The sequence below is a fragment of the Otolemur garnettii genome, unplaced genomic scaffold (genome assembly GCF_000181295.1).
Source record: "Otolemur garnettii isolate 467f Iridium unplaced genomic scaffold, OtoGar3 scaffold00292, whole genome shotgun sequence".
NCBI lineage: Eukaryota > Metazoa > Chordata > Mammalia > Primates > Galagidae > Otolemur > Otolemur garnettii.
The window spans coordinates 233,885-250,591 of NW_003852687.1; the positions used below are offsets into that span (position 1 = coordinate 233,885).

At 54.9% G+C, this 16,707-nt stretch overlaps 1 protein-coding gene across 2 annotated transcripts in view; it reads right to left on the minus strand.

Moving 5' to 3' along the window:
- PPM1F (protein phosphatase, Mg2+/Mn2+ dependent 1F) overlaps positions 1-15,202 on the minus strand; it is a 30,949-nt gene extending 15,747 nt beyond the window's left edge. The window contains exons 1-3 of one of the 2 annotated variants that reach the window (XM_023508930.1): positions 15,164-15,202; positions 8,565-8,794; positions 2,692-2,819 (exon numbers count right to left, since the gene is read on the minus strand). In XM_023508930.1, the coding sequence (XP_023364698.1) occupies positions 2,692-2,819; positions 8,565-8,737 (301 nt within the window). In that variant the 5' untranslated portion in view covers positions 8,738-8,794; positions 15,164-15,202. Of the gene's footprint in view, positions 1-2,691; positions 2,820-8,564; positions 8,795-13,784; positions 13,874-15,163 lie in introns of those variants that run through there. The other variant, XM_003803301.3, reaches the window with a different exon arrangement.
- Positions 15,203-16,707: the final 1,505 nt, after the last annotated feature.

The window sequence follows — 16,707 nt, forward strand, 5'->3', positions numbered from 1 at the left end:
GAGTCTCCTGCCTCAGCCTCCCAAGTAGCTGGGACCACAGGCGCCCACCACAATGCCCGGCCATTTTTTTGGTTGCAGCCATCACTGTTGTTTGGTGGGCCCGGGCTGGGGATTCGAACCCTCCACCTTAGGTGTATGTGGCTGGCGCCCTAGCCGCTTGAGCCACAGGCACTGAGCCAAATGTCTGTTGTTTTAAGGCACTACATTTGGGGGCATTCTATTACATGGCCACAAATCCAAACAGCAACCAGAGACAGGTGCAAAGGGTGTCCAGGTGCTCTGTCTTCAGGGACCAGTCTCCTCAGTGCACAAAGCCCTTCTAGGACTCCTGCCAGCCAGGTGCACATGGCAGGCACAGGTGTGTGGAGACTCATCACTGGAGGGGCGCTCAAGGCCAAGCAACTAAAAACAAGGCAGAAGCTTAGTGCCTGTGGCTCAAGTGGCTAAGGCACCAGCCACATACACTCAAGGTGGTGGGTTCGAATCCAGCCTGGGCCTGCCAAACAACAATGACAGCTGTAACTAAAAAATAGCCAGGCATTGTGGCGGGTGCCTCTGGTCCCAGCTACTCGGGAGGCTTAGGCAGGAGACTCACTTAAGCCCAGGAGTTGGAGGTTACTATGAGCTGTGATGCCAGAGTACTCTACCCAGGGTGACACCTTGAGGCTCCTGTCTCAAAAAAAAAAGAAACAAACAAAAAAAAAACCCTGAAGGACATGGGGAAGTGACAGAAGGAAGAGCTTCTGCCCACAGTATGGCCACAGAGAAAAGGAGACGGCTGAGCCTGGAGGGGCAGCACTGAGGAAGAGCCACCAGCCCAAGGTTTGTGTACAGAAAGCAGCAGGTAGATGGGTCTGGGAAATCTGTGGATGATGTGGGGCGGGGGCTTCTAGACCTGCTGCTGCCATCACATCCAGCACTAGACCCATTCAAGCATCTGGCAAGAACTGGAGGCCTGGCAGGGCCAGAGTGAGGGGCCGGAGAACTGACCCAGGCAGGCCCAGTTCAGGGGAGGTGGCTCTACTGCCAACCATGGTGATGACTGGGCAGCCAGCCCCCACAGTGCCGCCTCTCCTGGCCTTTTCTTCCTCTCCCCTGTGGAGAGCTCTGCCCAGAAAACTGCCCTGGAAAGCCACAGGCTCTGCTCTGCTCCCTCTGGACTGGCAGGCTCCTGGTGCTTTCCAGGCCCAGGACCCGCAGGGAGGCGCGGCTGCCACCACTGCTCACACTCCTGCCTCAGATTGGGCTGCTACTATTGCCAGTGACCTGTTAGACTTGACTCTCCCAGGCAGCTGCAGCAGGGTGCCCAGACCACAGACCCCCCGAGGCCACACCTGCAGCTTGGACGCCAGCGGGAAACCGTGGGAACTGCTCCTGGAGTTCCGTTCTGATCACTGTCACCCAGGAGGAGCCGGCTGGCAGCACCCAGATTTCAGCCTCATCTCTGCCCTGGGGGTGGTGACTCTTACAGTCCTTGCCCTGGCTCTGACCCAGTGTCCACAGACTTGCCCATATTGAGACGACAGACTCTACTAGGACAGACTTGACTGCACCCTGCTCCAGTGACAGGGAGGGCGTGGTCAGGGCCACACAGTGGTGCGGGAGCCCAGAGTTGGGTCCAGCTAGAGCCAGCTGTGGCGGTTCCCCATCCTACCAGCAGATGGCACTAGATGGCAGAGAAAGCAGCGAGAGGGGCTGGGGTCAGCAGAGCCAGAGACTGCCATCAGCTGCCACTGCCTGCAGGCCTGCTGGGAGAACAATGACTGCCTGTCACTGCCACAGCTGTCCCCCTGCTGGGAAGGCAAGGCCATGCTCCCGGGGAGCACAGGCGGGAAGTCAGGGAGAAGGGCAAGGGACCAGAAAGAGGCGGCAGCAGCTTCACTCCTCATTCCCTTCACCACACACTGCTGGCTCTGAGTTTAGAGTCAAAATGCCAGAGGAGGGAACCCCACCTGTCAGGGGGACTTTCAGCTGGGCACTCCCACCCTCAAGGTCCCCTCCCCCTGCAGCCAGGACTCTCACTCCCTGTGTTTCTGCTCCAACATGAACCAAACCTCTGGCGAAACACAATAAATGGGAATTACTACTAAAAGGAAAGAAAATCACATAAAGTAAGAACCCTGCCTTTCTACGATGAGATTCTCTGTGGGAGGGGTCAGCAGGCCTCTCATTGATGCCTCCCTGTTCCCGGGCTGGCAGGCAAGCCACCATCAGGGCTGCCCCTGGGGTTTACCCAGCAGGGTCCCAACTCAGTCCGCAGAGGCTGGGGCCTGGGCTCTGATGCTGTCCACACCTGGACTGCGATGCTGTCTATGGAACCCACAGTTGTGCCAACTGCTGCACAGGACCCAGCCCGTCTGGGTGCAGGTTAGCCAAGGAGGAATGGCAGTGAGTATGAACCTGGCTGCAGTCCTGTGACTGAGGCTTCTGGTTTCCTCACATGTGAATCAGGACAAGCAGTTCTGCTTCCTGGGCTCTTCTGGAACTTCAGTGAGACAGGGCACAGGAGGTGCCTGCCCTCCACCTTACTGCTGCGTCACACATTCACAACACCTTGATCCTGCTGCTTGTCATGAGCCAGTGCCTGGTACCCACCCTTCTGTGGCCTCATCAACGTGCTCCCCACAACAACGTCGTCACCCTGTGTCACCTGCTAAGCAGCCCAGGGGCCACTGCAAAGGAAGAACTCACGGGTTACAGGAGCCTGCTCCTCCTTCTCCTCGTCCCTGGGCAACTTCCTGAATTTAGAAAGGTCCGTTTGTAGCAGCCGGGAAACTGCCGCGTGGGTCAGGGATGCAGCAAGTGGCAGAGGGGCATTCCTAGGGGTGAGAGAGAAGTAAGGCCAGGGCCTCCCAGCAGGAGCCGGACTGGCACCCCTGCCCCAACTGTCAGTCCACAAGCTGCAGTGCCACACAGCAGGGTAGCCTCTGTCCTCGGAGAGCTGGGATGAGACCCACATGCAACACACTGAGGCAGACAGCGACATAACCCTCCAGGGCCCGATTTGGGCTAGGGGGCTGGAGTTGTCCCATCCCAGAGATGTGAGAGCTGTGTCCTCAGCATCAGAGCTCAGCAAACTGCCTGACATCCAAGCTGATGATGACTCCTGGTCCATGTGTCAGCCACATGGGGGGGTCGTCAGGCCAGCTGGCGACCCCCAAGGGCTAAGAGTTACAGGTTGAATTATGTCCCCCCAAAGCTCCTGTGCTGAAGTGTTAGCCCTCAGTACCTTAGAATGACCTTTTATTTGGAAACAGGATCACAGCAGATAGAATGAGTTATGATGAGGTCACACTGTAGTAGGGAGGCCCTACTCACATGTGATTGGTGTCCTCATAAAAAAGTGGAAATTCAGACAGACACACTGGGAGAATGTCATGTGAACATGAGGCAGAGATCCTCGATGAGCCCAAAAGCCAAGGAATGCCAAGAAGGACGGCCACGGCCACAAGAAGGAACCGGACCTGCCAATACCTGCATCTCAGACTTCAGGTCTCCAGAGCTGTGAGATAATAAATTTCTGTTTGTTATGCTGCCTGGTCTGCAGTCATGTGGATGGTGGCCCAGGAACTGACCCCAAGGTAGGGCCTGTGGGTACATGTCCAGCCCAGGGAGGGCTGTGCATGGCCCCAGGGTCCCTGGGCAGATCTAGCCATTGGGCACTGGGGCAAGGGGGCTCCAAGGCTGAGGTGGGCCAAGCTCCAGAGAAACAAGGAGCTACTGACTGTGATCTGTGCTGAAGAGGAATGAGGCATAATGGGATCTTTGAACTGGTATAGAGAGTAGGCTGAAGGGTGAGGCTGATGGGAGTTGGTGACAACTGTCTAGAGGAGAGAGATGGATGCCGGAGCTGGGCAGGGATGTGGTGATCAATATGATGGGACAGATGAGCGCTGCATCAGGGAAAGTCCATTGAGGGCTGGATGGAGGGAGGTGCAGGGTCAGCATCGAAGTTTCTGTTTTATGTAAACTGGGGGGGGGGGCAGTTGTGTAATTACCCCAGTGGGGACAGAGCTGGCTGGGTACGGGATAGTGATGGGTTCTGATTCCATGGTAAGCCTCGGGTTCCCCAGAGGCCAAGGGGCCTGTGGGGAGCCCGGGCAGATGGCCTGTGTGGAATGAAACAGGTAAGAGGCTAGAGCCCACAGGAATGCACCCACCTGGGAAGAAGGCCAGGCAGCTGCTGGAGAAGGGGTGGCCTCCCCAGAGCCACAGGGGACAGTTCTGAGAAGTGAGACTTAGGTGGCTGCTCCGAATGTCAGAGAACAGAGCTGAGGAGTGGAGGTGGTGTGGGTGGAGTGGGGAGGGAGGTCACTGCAGGCTGAAAGCACATGGAGCAGAGAAAATGTCAGCTGTGAGCTGGGGGCCTTTGGCAGGCCTGCAGTGTAGAAGGGAGCCAAGGGGCAGGTGGGGAGAGTTTTGGGGATGGAGATACTGAAGCCAGCTGTGGACAAGGAGGAGGACTGTGGGGAAGACTGTCCAGAACTCTGTGAACCTTTCTGTGCCTCCCCCACCCCTCTAGGCAGGCACTACATCTGGCTCAGACTCCATGCCTATGGGGAACCCAGGCAGACCCTTCTTGGCCCAGGTGTCCTTACAGCCTCTGGGATGCATCCTGACCCCCATAGTCTGCTTCTCATCCAGTGAGACCCCTTGGAAGCTGGGTGACATACATTTACCCTGTGTGCCTATCCCTGCTGGTGGGAGGCATGCCTGGGGGCCGCTGGATGACTCTGCTGGGCTGACGCTCCTGGCATTAACTGGAAGGCACCAGCTCACAACAGCCTGGGCCAATGTGTCATGTCCTTCAGGGACTTGGCATCCCAGAAGTCTACCAATGATCTTAGGAATCTACTGGGGTTTCTAATACTTTAAAATGAAAGAGTGACTCAGGGGAGAAGTCTCTGGAACTGCCTCTGAAAAACAACCATCCTGGACAGGAGGAATAAACTCCTCTGCTATTCTGGGGTTTCCTGACAACTGCTGGGTTTTCCTTTTTCACAGCAGCAGAAGGGACATCTGTTTCCCCTCTGTCCTGGTGAGGTCATGTTTCGGCTTCCTGCCCATCCCACAACTGCTGCTGGGGACAGGAAGGTGGCCTCCAGCCGCGGGGACTCAGACAATGCCTGGCCATGGGCCACCAGCATCCCCTTCCTGGACACAGCTGCTGACTCACTCAAGAGCCCTGGACACACCCTGCACTCTCTCAGTCCTGAGTCACTGCACTGTGCAAGTCAACCCTAACTCTGGTCCCTGCAGGGTGGGGCTCTGAAACATTGACAGAAGATGCTCCAGGGAACAGGCTGAGGTGTGTTTGAAGTCCAGGTACCTGAGAAACCAGAAATGCTGCTCCTGCCCGTATGAGAGGTTACAAGGAGTTTATGGTCTAGTGCAGAGATAAAAAGGCACATACGCAGCAGGGTAAGGAAGGTATGCACCACCCGAGGCCCTGAAGATAGGATAGGAGACTGCCCTCAGCAAGAGGGGAGGCGGGACATCAAAGCAGCCCATGCGTGAGCTGAGTGATCAGACTTCTGACAGTCAGAAAGGAAGCCACTCAGACTCTGCAAAGGGGCCCATGGGCCAGTGACCCCCAAAGCCCAAACCTGGGCTGTGGGGATGCGCCAAAGAGCACCGAGGCATGCGTGAGTGTGTGCGTGTACAGGTGAGCGCGCATGAACAGTTGGATGAGATGCAGACAATGTGTGAGGTTCAAGCCCCAAGGGATGACCACACATACAACCAACCATGTCTGTATGTGAAATAAAATGCTAGAAAAGAACAAAAACAAAATAAATCCAGGAAGGGGTGGGGCGCGGAGGCTCACGCCTGTAATCTTGCACTCTGGGAAGCCGAGGAGGGTGGATTGCCTGAGCTCACAGGTTGGAGACCAGCCTGAGCCAGAGTGAGACCTCTAAAAATAGCCAGATGTGGTGGCAGGCGCTGGTAGTCCCGGCTACTTGGGAGGCTGAGACCAGAGAATCGCTTGAGCCCAGGAGTTTGAGGTTGTTGTAAGTTGTGATGCCACGGCACTCTACTGAGGGCGACAAAGTGACACTGTCTCCAAAGAAAGAAAGAAAGAAAGAAATCCAGGAAGATGGCTATGAAACATAAGACCTTAAAGTCCTCAATTTTATCACACATTCATGGAGTGTTAAGGTAGGTTCCAAGACTAAAGAGGATGTGGGGAGCTGGTGTCCTCTCCAGCTTCAGACCCTTCCCACTCACAACCATCACTGACCATCAACAGCCACCTCAGACAAGTCTCAGCACTCCCTCCTCATAACTAAAACCCGCTGGCCCCAGGCCTCTATCCAGGCCAGTCACCTGCTGCTGACCAGTTACTTCTATCCAGGATTCCCCGTGTTTCTCCCCTTCCCTGGGAACCGAAGGCTCAGGCTGTGCCGTTTCCTGGCCATGCCTCTTGGAGGCTGGCATTGTGGCTTGATCCTCCTCTGCTCCTGTGACCCCTACTCAGGCCCAGTGATCCCCTCAGCTCTGTTGTCCCCAGGACAGGTTCTCCATCTGGTCCCCAGCATGGGCTGGCACTGTAGTGGGTCTACTCACTTGCCCACACGTGGGTCATGGTGTACTGGCCCTCTTGGGCCTACCTTTCCTCCCCACAGTGCCTGAGCTCCCAGGGTGGTGATGGCCATCTCCACAGGAGGTCCACAGCTGCAGATCTCCCTCCCGGACCCCCTGGTCCCCAGGGAGTTCTGCCCACTCCTCTCAAGAAGGCTGAACCCTGGGACCTCCTATATCCAGACGCCCCAAAAGGGTGCTCTGCTCTGCCCTCAGAGGCCAGTTTGCTTTATGTCACTTTCCTAATTTTATTTTATTTATTTTTATGGTGATAGAGTCTCACTCTGTCACCCAGGGTGGAGCTGCGTATCATCCAGCTCAATGCAGCCTTCAACTCCTGGGCTCAAGTGATCCTCCTGCCCCAGCCTCCCAAAGCAGTGGGATTAAAGGTGCCTGCCACCATGCCTGGCCCCACTTGCCTTTAAAATGTTTCTTCAAACAAAGTAACGATGTCCCTCACATGTGCCCTGGTAGTCACTGGGTTTTTGTTTCCTCCTTGAGTTCTGTGGGGGAGGCCAGGAGGACATGGCCCTAGACCACCACCCATGCTCAGGGATGTTGGGTTCTACACTGCATGGGGTGAGCTGCCTCTGCTGGGCCTTCACAGGGCAGGCAAGGAGGCAGCTGATTTGCCATTAGGGGCATGGGAAGTTCATGCTCAGGGGACACAAAGATGGAGGCTGTTGGGGGGAAGCCAGGGCCAAGGGCACATCATGGCTTCAGGGGACTTGCAGATGCCTCAAGGATGATGCTGGGACTAGGGACCCTGGGCACGGAGGGGGACTACTGGGTTTCCAGGAATGCGGCACAGCTTACCAGGCCCCTGGCCTCTGTGAGCCACCTCCGAGGCAGACAGAACAGCCTGACCCCAAACAAGCCAGGGTCTTTTTTTTTTTTTTTTTTTAAAGACCTGGGTAGAATGCCATGGCATCATAGTTCACAGCAACCTCAAACTCTTGGGCTCAAATGATACTCTTGCCTCAGCCTCCTGAGTAGCTGGAACTACGGGTGCCCACCACAATGCTCAGCTAATTTTTCTGGGTTTTGTAGTGACCAGGTCTTGCTCTTGCTCAGGTTGCTCTTGAACTCCTGAGGTCAAGGGATCCTCTGGCCTTAGCCTCCCAGAGTGTTGGGCTTATAGACATGAGCCACCATGCCCGGCTCCCAGTCAGGGTCTTCTGAAGAAGGGACCTTGAACGCAGTCTGCTTGCATACAACTACTCTTTATCTGCCCCAAATCTAACTAGCTGGTTGCATCATCTCTCTGTTCCTCCACTCCCTCTCCTGTACACGAGGGGCAGCACCAGCTACCTCTCAGATCGTGGTGCCTGGGCTAGGTAGCAATGCCCTGACTGCAAAGCCTTGGGCTAGCCTCAACCCACTGACCTCTGCCTTGATTCACGCCATGGAATAGAATCAGGACCTATAACGCATTATATTGTGCCCCAAAGAGACACTGACGTCCCCATTCCCAGAGGCCCACGATGTGACTTCATCTGGAATGAGAGGCCTTGTCAATGCAGTTAGGTCCAGATGAGGTCATACTGTGGCAGGGCCAGTCCTGAGGGGGGAGTGACAGACACAGGGGAGGAGAGCCCTGAAGGTGCAGAGGCTCAGAGAGAGGCCACGTGAGGCGAGGGTGAGATGGGAAGGACAGGTCTACAAGCTCGGAACACCAGGAAGTTGGCACCAGACACTAAAAGAAAAGGCTGGGCAGATGCTCCCCGTGGGCCCTACCAACACTTTGATCTCAGACTTCTGGCTTCCAGAACTGTCAGAGAACAGATTCCTGCTGTTTTAAGTGGCCAGTCTATGGTACTTTGTTACAGCAGCCCAGGAAGACCACGGGATGGCACCACAAGAGGGATGCAGCCCAGGAAGACCACAGGATGGCACCACGAGAGGGATGGCAGTGCAGTGGAGGCCTGCACCGGGCAGACACCCACCCCTCACGCTGCCCCTGTGAGGACGCACAGGCCTACCTGCTGCCCAGGAAGCCCATTGCCAGCTCAGCCAGCTCAGCCTCCACCTCATCCTGGCTAAACACCGTCCCTGGGGCCTTCCATGGCACAGGGCTCTCCGGGCTCAGTGGAGCTGGGAAGTCTTGCAAGAGTGTGTCCAGGAAGCCCTGGGGGTCCTCTGTGTCACAGGCCATGCCCAGAGCATCCCAGGAGCTCACAGCCTGGGTGAGAGGCTCGCGTCAGTCTTCACTCTGGGGAGAGACATCCATCAGCAAAATCATAAGGCGACAGACACGAAGTGATGTGGACACAGGCGCCCTGCCCTGCCCCCAACCTGCCAGCACTGACAAAATCACAGGGCATCAGGCATGCAGTGACATGGACACAGGTGCCCTGCCCTGACACCCACCTGCCAGCATCAGCAGCAGGTGCTGCTCCAAGCCCTGGGCTGCATGTGCAGGGGACACAATTTAGTGGGGTGACAACTCCAGCTGCTATGCTGACAAGGGTCCAAGTGGGGACATGTGGGCACCCAGAGATGTAGTCTCAGGAGATGGCAGCAGGCCCAGAAGCTGTGTGGACATCTTAGAGAAGGGACAGAGAGGATATATTCCTGGTAGAGGTGGCTGGTGTGGCTACAGCCAGGCAAGACAGGGACACTGGGGCCAGGCACTGAGGCAGGGAAGAGGTTCCACCTGATCTTGGGCCCTGGCAGCCAAGAGAGCTCTGGGCTGAGGGGGTGATGTCACCGGGGCTGTAAGCCTGGCTGTAAGCTGCAGCAGTGGTAGAGGGGAGGGAAGAGAAGGTCCAGTGTACAGGAGGGGCTGGTTCACGACTGTATGGGAGACATATCAGAGGGAAAGCAGGAAGGGCTCCCCAGAGGCTGCCTGGCTGCCCAAGAGGTGGTCAGGAGAGAAGTAGAGGCCAACCTGGGACAGACAGGCAGCCTTCTGTAGTGTGGTTAGGGCTCTCAAATGCCAATACAAGTTGAGTTATGAGCTTAGAATGTCTTAAGCCTGCTAAGCCCTGGCTGAAAGGGGGTGCCATGGACGTCCCAGGCTGCTGACCCCACAGTGGGTGGAGGACATGGGCTTTTCCTCCCAGTCTTTAGGAATGCTGCAGGCTGACTAGCTGCCCAGCCCCATGCATTGTCCCTACACACCAAGAGCCAGGATGAGCCCCCCATTTCACAGATGAGAACGCCAAGCTTGGAGAGGGGCAGCCCCTCACTGTGGCCTTAGGACTGGGGACAGGGCCCAGGAGGGATTCTGATCCCTAAGGCAGTTACCAGCCCACCTTGTTCCTCCTTCATCTGAAAGAGGCATGTGGTGCCCCAGGGCCTCCTCCCACGGGGGTGGGGGCTGTGGGCTAGGGTGAAGGTTGGGAGGGGCTCCAAATCCTGTCTTCTCCTAGCTCAGAAGCCTCAACCTGTCTGCACTCACACCTCTGCATGCTGGACCTGGTCCCTTTCTCCCCAACCTGGTGGCCCTCACTCAGCCCCTTCAGACCCAAACAGTCCTAGAGTGGCTCCCTTCTTTCCACCACCACCCAGGGGTATCACCTGCAGGTCCCCCTTCCTACCACAGGCACCTGAGCACACCTGAGTGCCCTGGGCACCACCTCCTCGCTGGCACCAGCTCGGTAGTAGCTCAGTACTGGCTCTTCTCTGTCCTGCGCCCTCCAACCCCCTCCTGGACCCTTCCCACAAGGACATCCCCAGGGGCTTCCTCTAACATGCAGCCTGGGAATTTCTTCACAGTGACCACTGGGAGAGATCCCAAACAGGGTTCCTCTAAGGTGAAGACTGACATGAGTCCCAGGAGTACCCCAAGTTCTAGGAGGGAGAATTTAGGGGGCAGCTTCACTGCCCAAGGCCTTCCAGTGTCTGATGGCTGAACAGAGAGGACAGGACCAGAAAAGCTATACAGAGAATCTTCCAGAACCATCAGTCTTAGACTATCCATGACTGGGCCTCCAAACTTTGCCTACAGGGTGGCTGCAGGCAGGGGTCTGAAGGGGAAGGATGAAGGGAACGTATGGCCCACACAGGACTGTATTGATGGAGAATTACTAACCTGGAACAAGCCTTCTGGAAGCACTGAGATAAAATCACAAAAGAGGACAAGGGGCGGAGAGAGTGAGTCTGAACATGGGGTTACATTTGTACTCAGAGAAGGGTCTGGAGCAAAGGGCACAGGTCTTCCTTCAGAGACAGCAGGTGAAAACTATTTTAAGCAGATATATACAAATAAAATACAGATAGTATAGAAATAGGGGCACTTGTAATGGAAGGTTATGGGGATTCATTGTTATCCTTCACTCATAAAAAGCAAACAAAATGCAACCCAGGTTACAAAAGACACCAGGTAAAAGGATAAAGAAGGTCAAACAAATAAGGAAAACTCAGCTGAGCAGAGCAGGAGGGGCACTTAGTAGGACAGAGAAGTGCACAGAGGCAGGAGGTGACAAGGATGGCCGGGGAGGGGCAGGGCCTACCAGACTCACTGCCCAGAAGAGAAAACAAGGAGATGGCACTAAGCTTAGCTACCCTTGAGCAGGTAAAAGGCCAAGTCCTCCTCCTCTGCCTGTGAACTGCTTGGGCCTCCTCCCACTGAGCTGCCCCCAGCACCAGGGGCCTTAGCTTTGGGAAATGCTGTCTGGCTCCCTCACCATTCTAAAGGATCAGGATGCTCAGAAATCTCAGGCCATACAAAACATGTTCATGTGAATTTATGATCAGGATCCAAATGAAAGGAGACAAGTTCAACCCCAAGAATGCCCAGAGGGTTCCAGGTGGAGAAACCCATGTCTGTGGCCTAAAGCCCCACCTTCAAGCACAGAATTCCAAACCTTTCACCTTCAATCCTGGTAATATCTGCTGACATTTAGGAATGCAGGTGGCTCCTCCACACCTCCTGGCCGCCTTAGGGGGCTTCCCCTCCAATCTGGAGCCCCTTCCCCCAACCTGTCTGTCTCCATTGGGGTTGGCAGTCCCTCCCCTCTGCACTGAAGCACTACAGACCCCGACATGCACCCTGTGCCCACCACCCTGAGCCTGGCTAGGGCCTTGATAGCATCTGCACCACACACGCTGAGCAGCCGAGGGCCTGACAGTGCTTGTGGGCGGGCTCCGCCCGCCTCTGCGGAGGGGAGAGGCTGGTCTGCTTTCAAGGTCTGTGCCAAGTGCCCACTCTTGCTAGAAAGGCAGGGTGCCCAGAGCCATCCTGCCTGCTGGGGACCGAGCAGGCTCATTTCTGCCTCCCGACCTACAGTGAGGCGGGGAAGAAACTGGGACACAGCTTTCCTTCCCTGTATAGAACGGGAATAACTTCCTTCCTTGTCCTTCCTTTTTTCCAATAAAGTCCTGACTCTGATATGTGCACATGGATATCAGGGAGAGGGAGGAGCAGGTGGGAGCAATCCTAACCCCAGGGGGAAGAGAGATAGCCGTGGGAGTGCCCCATAGGCAGGGGACAGTGCTGGGGTTTGGGTTCTTGTGGGAAGCTGTGGTGGGCAGCTGGCAAACTGTGGCAGGTGGGGATTCAGGGAGAAATGGAGCTGGGAAAGGACCAGAGGGTTTGACTGGGCACACCAGTGATGGGCTCAGGGCTGCAGGGATACATGTATGAGTCTTTAGACATCACCAAGGGCCCAGAGTGGGGATGGGAGGGACCCTGGGCTCCCAACCTCCAGTGCTGCCTGCCTTGACTGGTCTGGCCAACTGTGACCAGAGGTTAGCTGCCCCCTAGTGCTCCTCACTGAGGGGGCTGCAAAAGTGGGACTAATGGGGTGGTACCAGCTGTCACTCGCCACTGCTCTGAACACCGCTTCCTCTTTTAACTGTCCAACAACCCTGCTGTTGTTGTCTCCACTTTATAGGGCAGGCTGCAGAGGAAGGGCTAAGGCACTTGCCCAAAGTCCCTGGGTAGGATTCTCGCTGGGGAATCTGGGCCCTAACTGGGACCAACATCCTAGAGAGTCCTTCTGACCCCTTCCTATCCCTGTCTCACTCCTCAGTAGCTGCCAACCTCAAGCTTCAGGTCTCTTATGGCTCCTTCTATTTCTGTACTCACCACCCTCTCCTCCTTGCCCATGCTAACAGCTAACACTGTGCAGGCTCCTGGCTCCTCTGCTGGCTGTGCTGTGGCTCAGCAGCCCCTCTTCCATGCTGCCCTCTGAGGTCTCCTGCATCCTTCCAGGCTCTACTGAAATCTCGCCACCTTTGGATCCAGCATGCTGTCTTCCAAGTGTCTGTGGCACTTTTGCTAACATCCGACTTAAAAAAGTTTTATTTTTATAATTCGGAATATTTATTTTCCTCTAGTGTACCAGTTTTGACTCATAGGCTCAACCAATACATAGTTTTACAAATGCAGTTTTCCAGGTGGTAGAGACAAAACACTTGTGTCTTCTATAACTTCAGAATCCAGGTAATGAAAAAAACAGCAGTCTAATCACACTTCCTTGTAAAAGGAACTGCATCATTAGTGTTATGTGGTATTATCATATTAACTGTTAGCATTTTTTCCCTACCAATGAAGAAATTTATTTTTTTGAAATAACCACTGAGTATAGTTTGGTGCAATTCCTTCTAGATCTTTTCCTACCTATGTAAGTTTTTTACTGTGGCAAAACATATGGAACATAACCTGTATCCCTTTGTTTTTTTAAAGACAGAGTTTCACTCTGTTGCCCTGGGTAGGGTGCTGTGGCATCGCAGTTCACAGCAACCTCAAACTCTTGGGCTCAAGTGATCCACTTGCCTCAGCCTCCTGAAGAGCTAGGAGTACAGGCACCCGCCATTTACCCAGCTAAGTTTTCTATTTTTGGCAGAGATGGGGTCTCTACTGACTCACTCTTGCTCAGGCTGCTCTCTAACTCCTGAGCTCAAATGGCACCTTTTAACCAGTTCTCGGCACTAAGCATGTTCAGCTGTGGTGCAACCACCATATCTCTTTTCACAGGCCTGACTTTCTCAATACAGTGTCAGCTCCCGAGGTCATGGAGCCCACCCTAGCCCTTTGGGCATAGCAGGTGGTAAATGTAATGGCAGAGGGAAGGGTCACTAGTGGGGGGGCTGAGGCCTGGCACCTTTCAAGAGAAAGCTACACCATCCACAAAGCACAGTGGGAGGCAGGTCATAAAGACACATGGTTTGCTTCAGGAGCTCTCCCAAAGGAATCCCACAAATGTAACTTGCCTGGAGGTTCACAGCTTTCAAAGCATACTCATCTTGTTTACCTCTCACAACTATGCTGAGAAGGCCACACTGCAATGAAGAAATAGGCTCCAGGAGTCAGGTGAGAACCCAAGGTGGGAGGTGGCAAAGTAGGACTCAACAGGGGTCTTCAGATACCCAGTGCCTTGGCCACTTTTACCTGAGAGGCTGGAGGGAAAGAGTCAATTCTGACCACAGGACAGAAATAAGAATAAAAGTCAGATAAGACTGAAGATGGCAGCTTGGTGCCTGTGGCTCAAGTGGCTAAGGTGCCAGCCACAGACACCTAAGGTGGGAGCGGGTTTGAATCCAGCCCGGGCCCACCAAACAACAATGAAGGCTGCAACCAAAAAAAATAGCCGGGTGTTGTGGTGGGCGCCTGTGGTCCCAGCTACTTGGGAGGCTGAGGCAGGAGACTCGCTTGAGCCCAGGAGTTGGAGGTTACTGTGAGCTGTGATGCCACAACACTCTACCCATGGGGACAGCTTGAGGCTCTGTCTCAAAAAAAAAAAAAAAAAAAAGGACTGAAGATGGCCTCTTTGTGCCAGCTGGCCTCACATTCTATCCCCCATGGTGGAAGCACAGCTGGGGCCACAGAACTTGGCCCAGGGAACACCATCAGAACATGTGTCACTCAGTCCCAAGGGTGGAAGGCTTTAGGCTTCAGAGGAGTCCACCACCATCCACTGGGCCCCAGAGTGTGCTCAATGCTCTGTGCTCAAATCCCTGCCTCTCAGTGCACAGACGGTTAAGGGGCTTGCCTGCAGCTGCAGTGGTGGGGTGAGGCCTGCAGCCTGAGGCTCTCTCTCACACACCTTCTGCTCAAGCAGCCACAGCCCAAGCGCTGGCTGTAACTAAGACACTCGAATACATGGGGAGCAATGGGGCAGGGGCATTCAGACAGACATGTGATGAAGCTGCAGGGGCTGGTCGGATGGGGAACAGGGCAGTGGGCCTGGCCCAGATGCTCCTGGGAGGTGGGATGGGGTGAGAAGGGCCGGATGTCAGGAAATGGGGGAGCGTCATTCCTCAATATTCCCTTCTGCCTCACAGCCCCCAGTCCCCACCTGACCCTCGTCTCAGCCACACCCCCGTCAGCCCAACAGACCCCCGATTCTCGGCCACTGGCTTCCCAAACCCCCATCCCCGGCCTCGGGTTCCTCAGGTCCCTGGCAACTACCCCCGCCTCAAGCCTCCTCATTCCACTCCTGCGCGCTTGGGGTTCCCCCAGCCTCTTCTCAGCTTCCTTGCCTCCCCAGCTCCCCTATCCCGCCCCTCCGGGGTCCTCACCCCTTTTCCCCACTGTGCGCCTTGCGCCCCCACCTGACTCTCACTCCGGCCCAGTCGGCGTCCCAAGCCCGCCCCCCGGGCTTCCTCACCCCCGGGTCCCCGCGAGCCTCACCTGCCACCCCGCCGCTCGGCGCCCAGCGAGCCTCTCCGCCCGTCCCCGCCCACTTCCCGTCCCCGAGCGCCGCGCAGGCGTAGTCGGACCTCCAGGAGGGCGGGGCCGGGCCTCTGCTGCCCCCTGGAGGCCTCGCGGCCGGTGACTGCGACCCTTTCATTTCAAAGGGACAGTGGTGTGTCACCTGCTCCGCAGCTTATTAGTCAGTGCTTCATTTCTCCAGCCAGGGGCGGGTGGCTCCATGGCGGAAAGCCATCCCTATCTCACAGCGCCCAGAAATTAGGCAGCTTGGTCTGTCAGCAGCTGGTACCAGGCTGGCCCACCCATCAAGGCAGGACAGGGGCTACTGTTGTCCACAAAGTTAGAGGCTTAAAACCACACAGATTTATTATCTTACAGTTCTGTAAGTTACGAGTCTGCACGGTCTTAATGGGCTAAGATCCAGGTGTGAGCAGGGTGGGTCCGTTCTGGGGATTCTAAGGGAGAAACTATTCCTTTGCCTTTTCCAGTTTCTGAAGGGCACTTGCATTCTTTGCCTCATGGCCAGTTCCTCCATCTTCAAAGCCAGGAACAACTGATGGAGGCCTTCTGCTGCCATCTCTCTGGTTCCCACTGCTTCCTTCTGCTGCTTTTAAAGACCCTGTGATGACACCAGTCCAGATAATCCTGGATAATCTCCTTATTTAAAGTCAGTTGATTAGCATCCTTATTCCCTTGCCAGATAATTTAACATTGGTTACAGATTCTGAGGATTAGGACATGGACATCTTTATGGGGCCATTTATCTGCCACCACAGAGGCTTACGAAAATATTTTTCTTTTAAACCCAGAATAAACTTTTAAGCCAAAAATGTTTCAATATGTAATAATATGTTCATCTTTATACGAATGCAGTTGTAAAGTATAATTTAAAATATTTCCTGGCTGGGGGCCTGTAATAGTTCACGCCTGTAATCCTAGCACTTTGGGAGGTCAAGGCAAGAGAATCAATCACTTGAGGGCAGGAGTTCAACACCAGCCTGAACAAGAGCAAGACCGGGCCTCTACTAAAAATAGAAAAATTAGCCAGGAATAGTGGAGGGTTCCTGTAGTCCAAATCTCTTGGGAGGCTGAGGCAGGAGAATGGCTTGAACCCTGGAATTTGAGGTTGCAGTGAACTATGATGTAGCCTGGGAGACAGAATAAGACTCTGTCTCAAAAAAAATTTTTTTTTTCTTTTTTATGAAGAACAGGCACTCAGAAGTCCTACTGTGGCCGTCTACCTGACCGTCAGGTCCACACAACAGCCTGTGTCCTTCCCAGGAATTAATGCCTCTGTGACACTTCACTAACAGGAGAGTTTTGGTGGGGCCAGAAACCTGGAGAACTAGCAGCTAGGGTAATTGAAAGGGAAACTTTGGGGGTGGGCATGGGTCTGCAAGGCAGGGGAAGCGGGACGTGTAGCAATCATGACGAATCCCACACTCCTGCTCATCCCTTCCTACATCCCTGTCAGGGCAGTGACCCTGAGCAAGGCTTGAGGCTACTTCTTTTTTTTTTTTTTT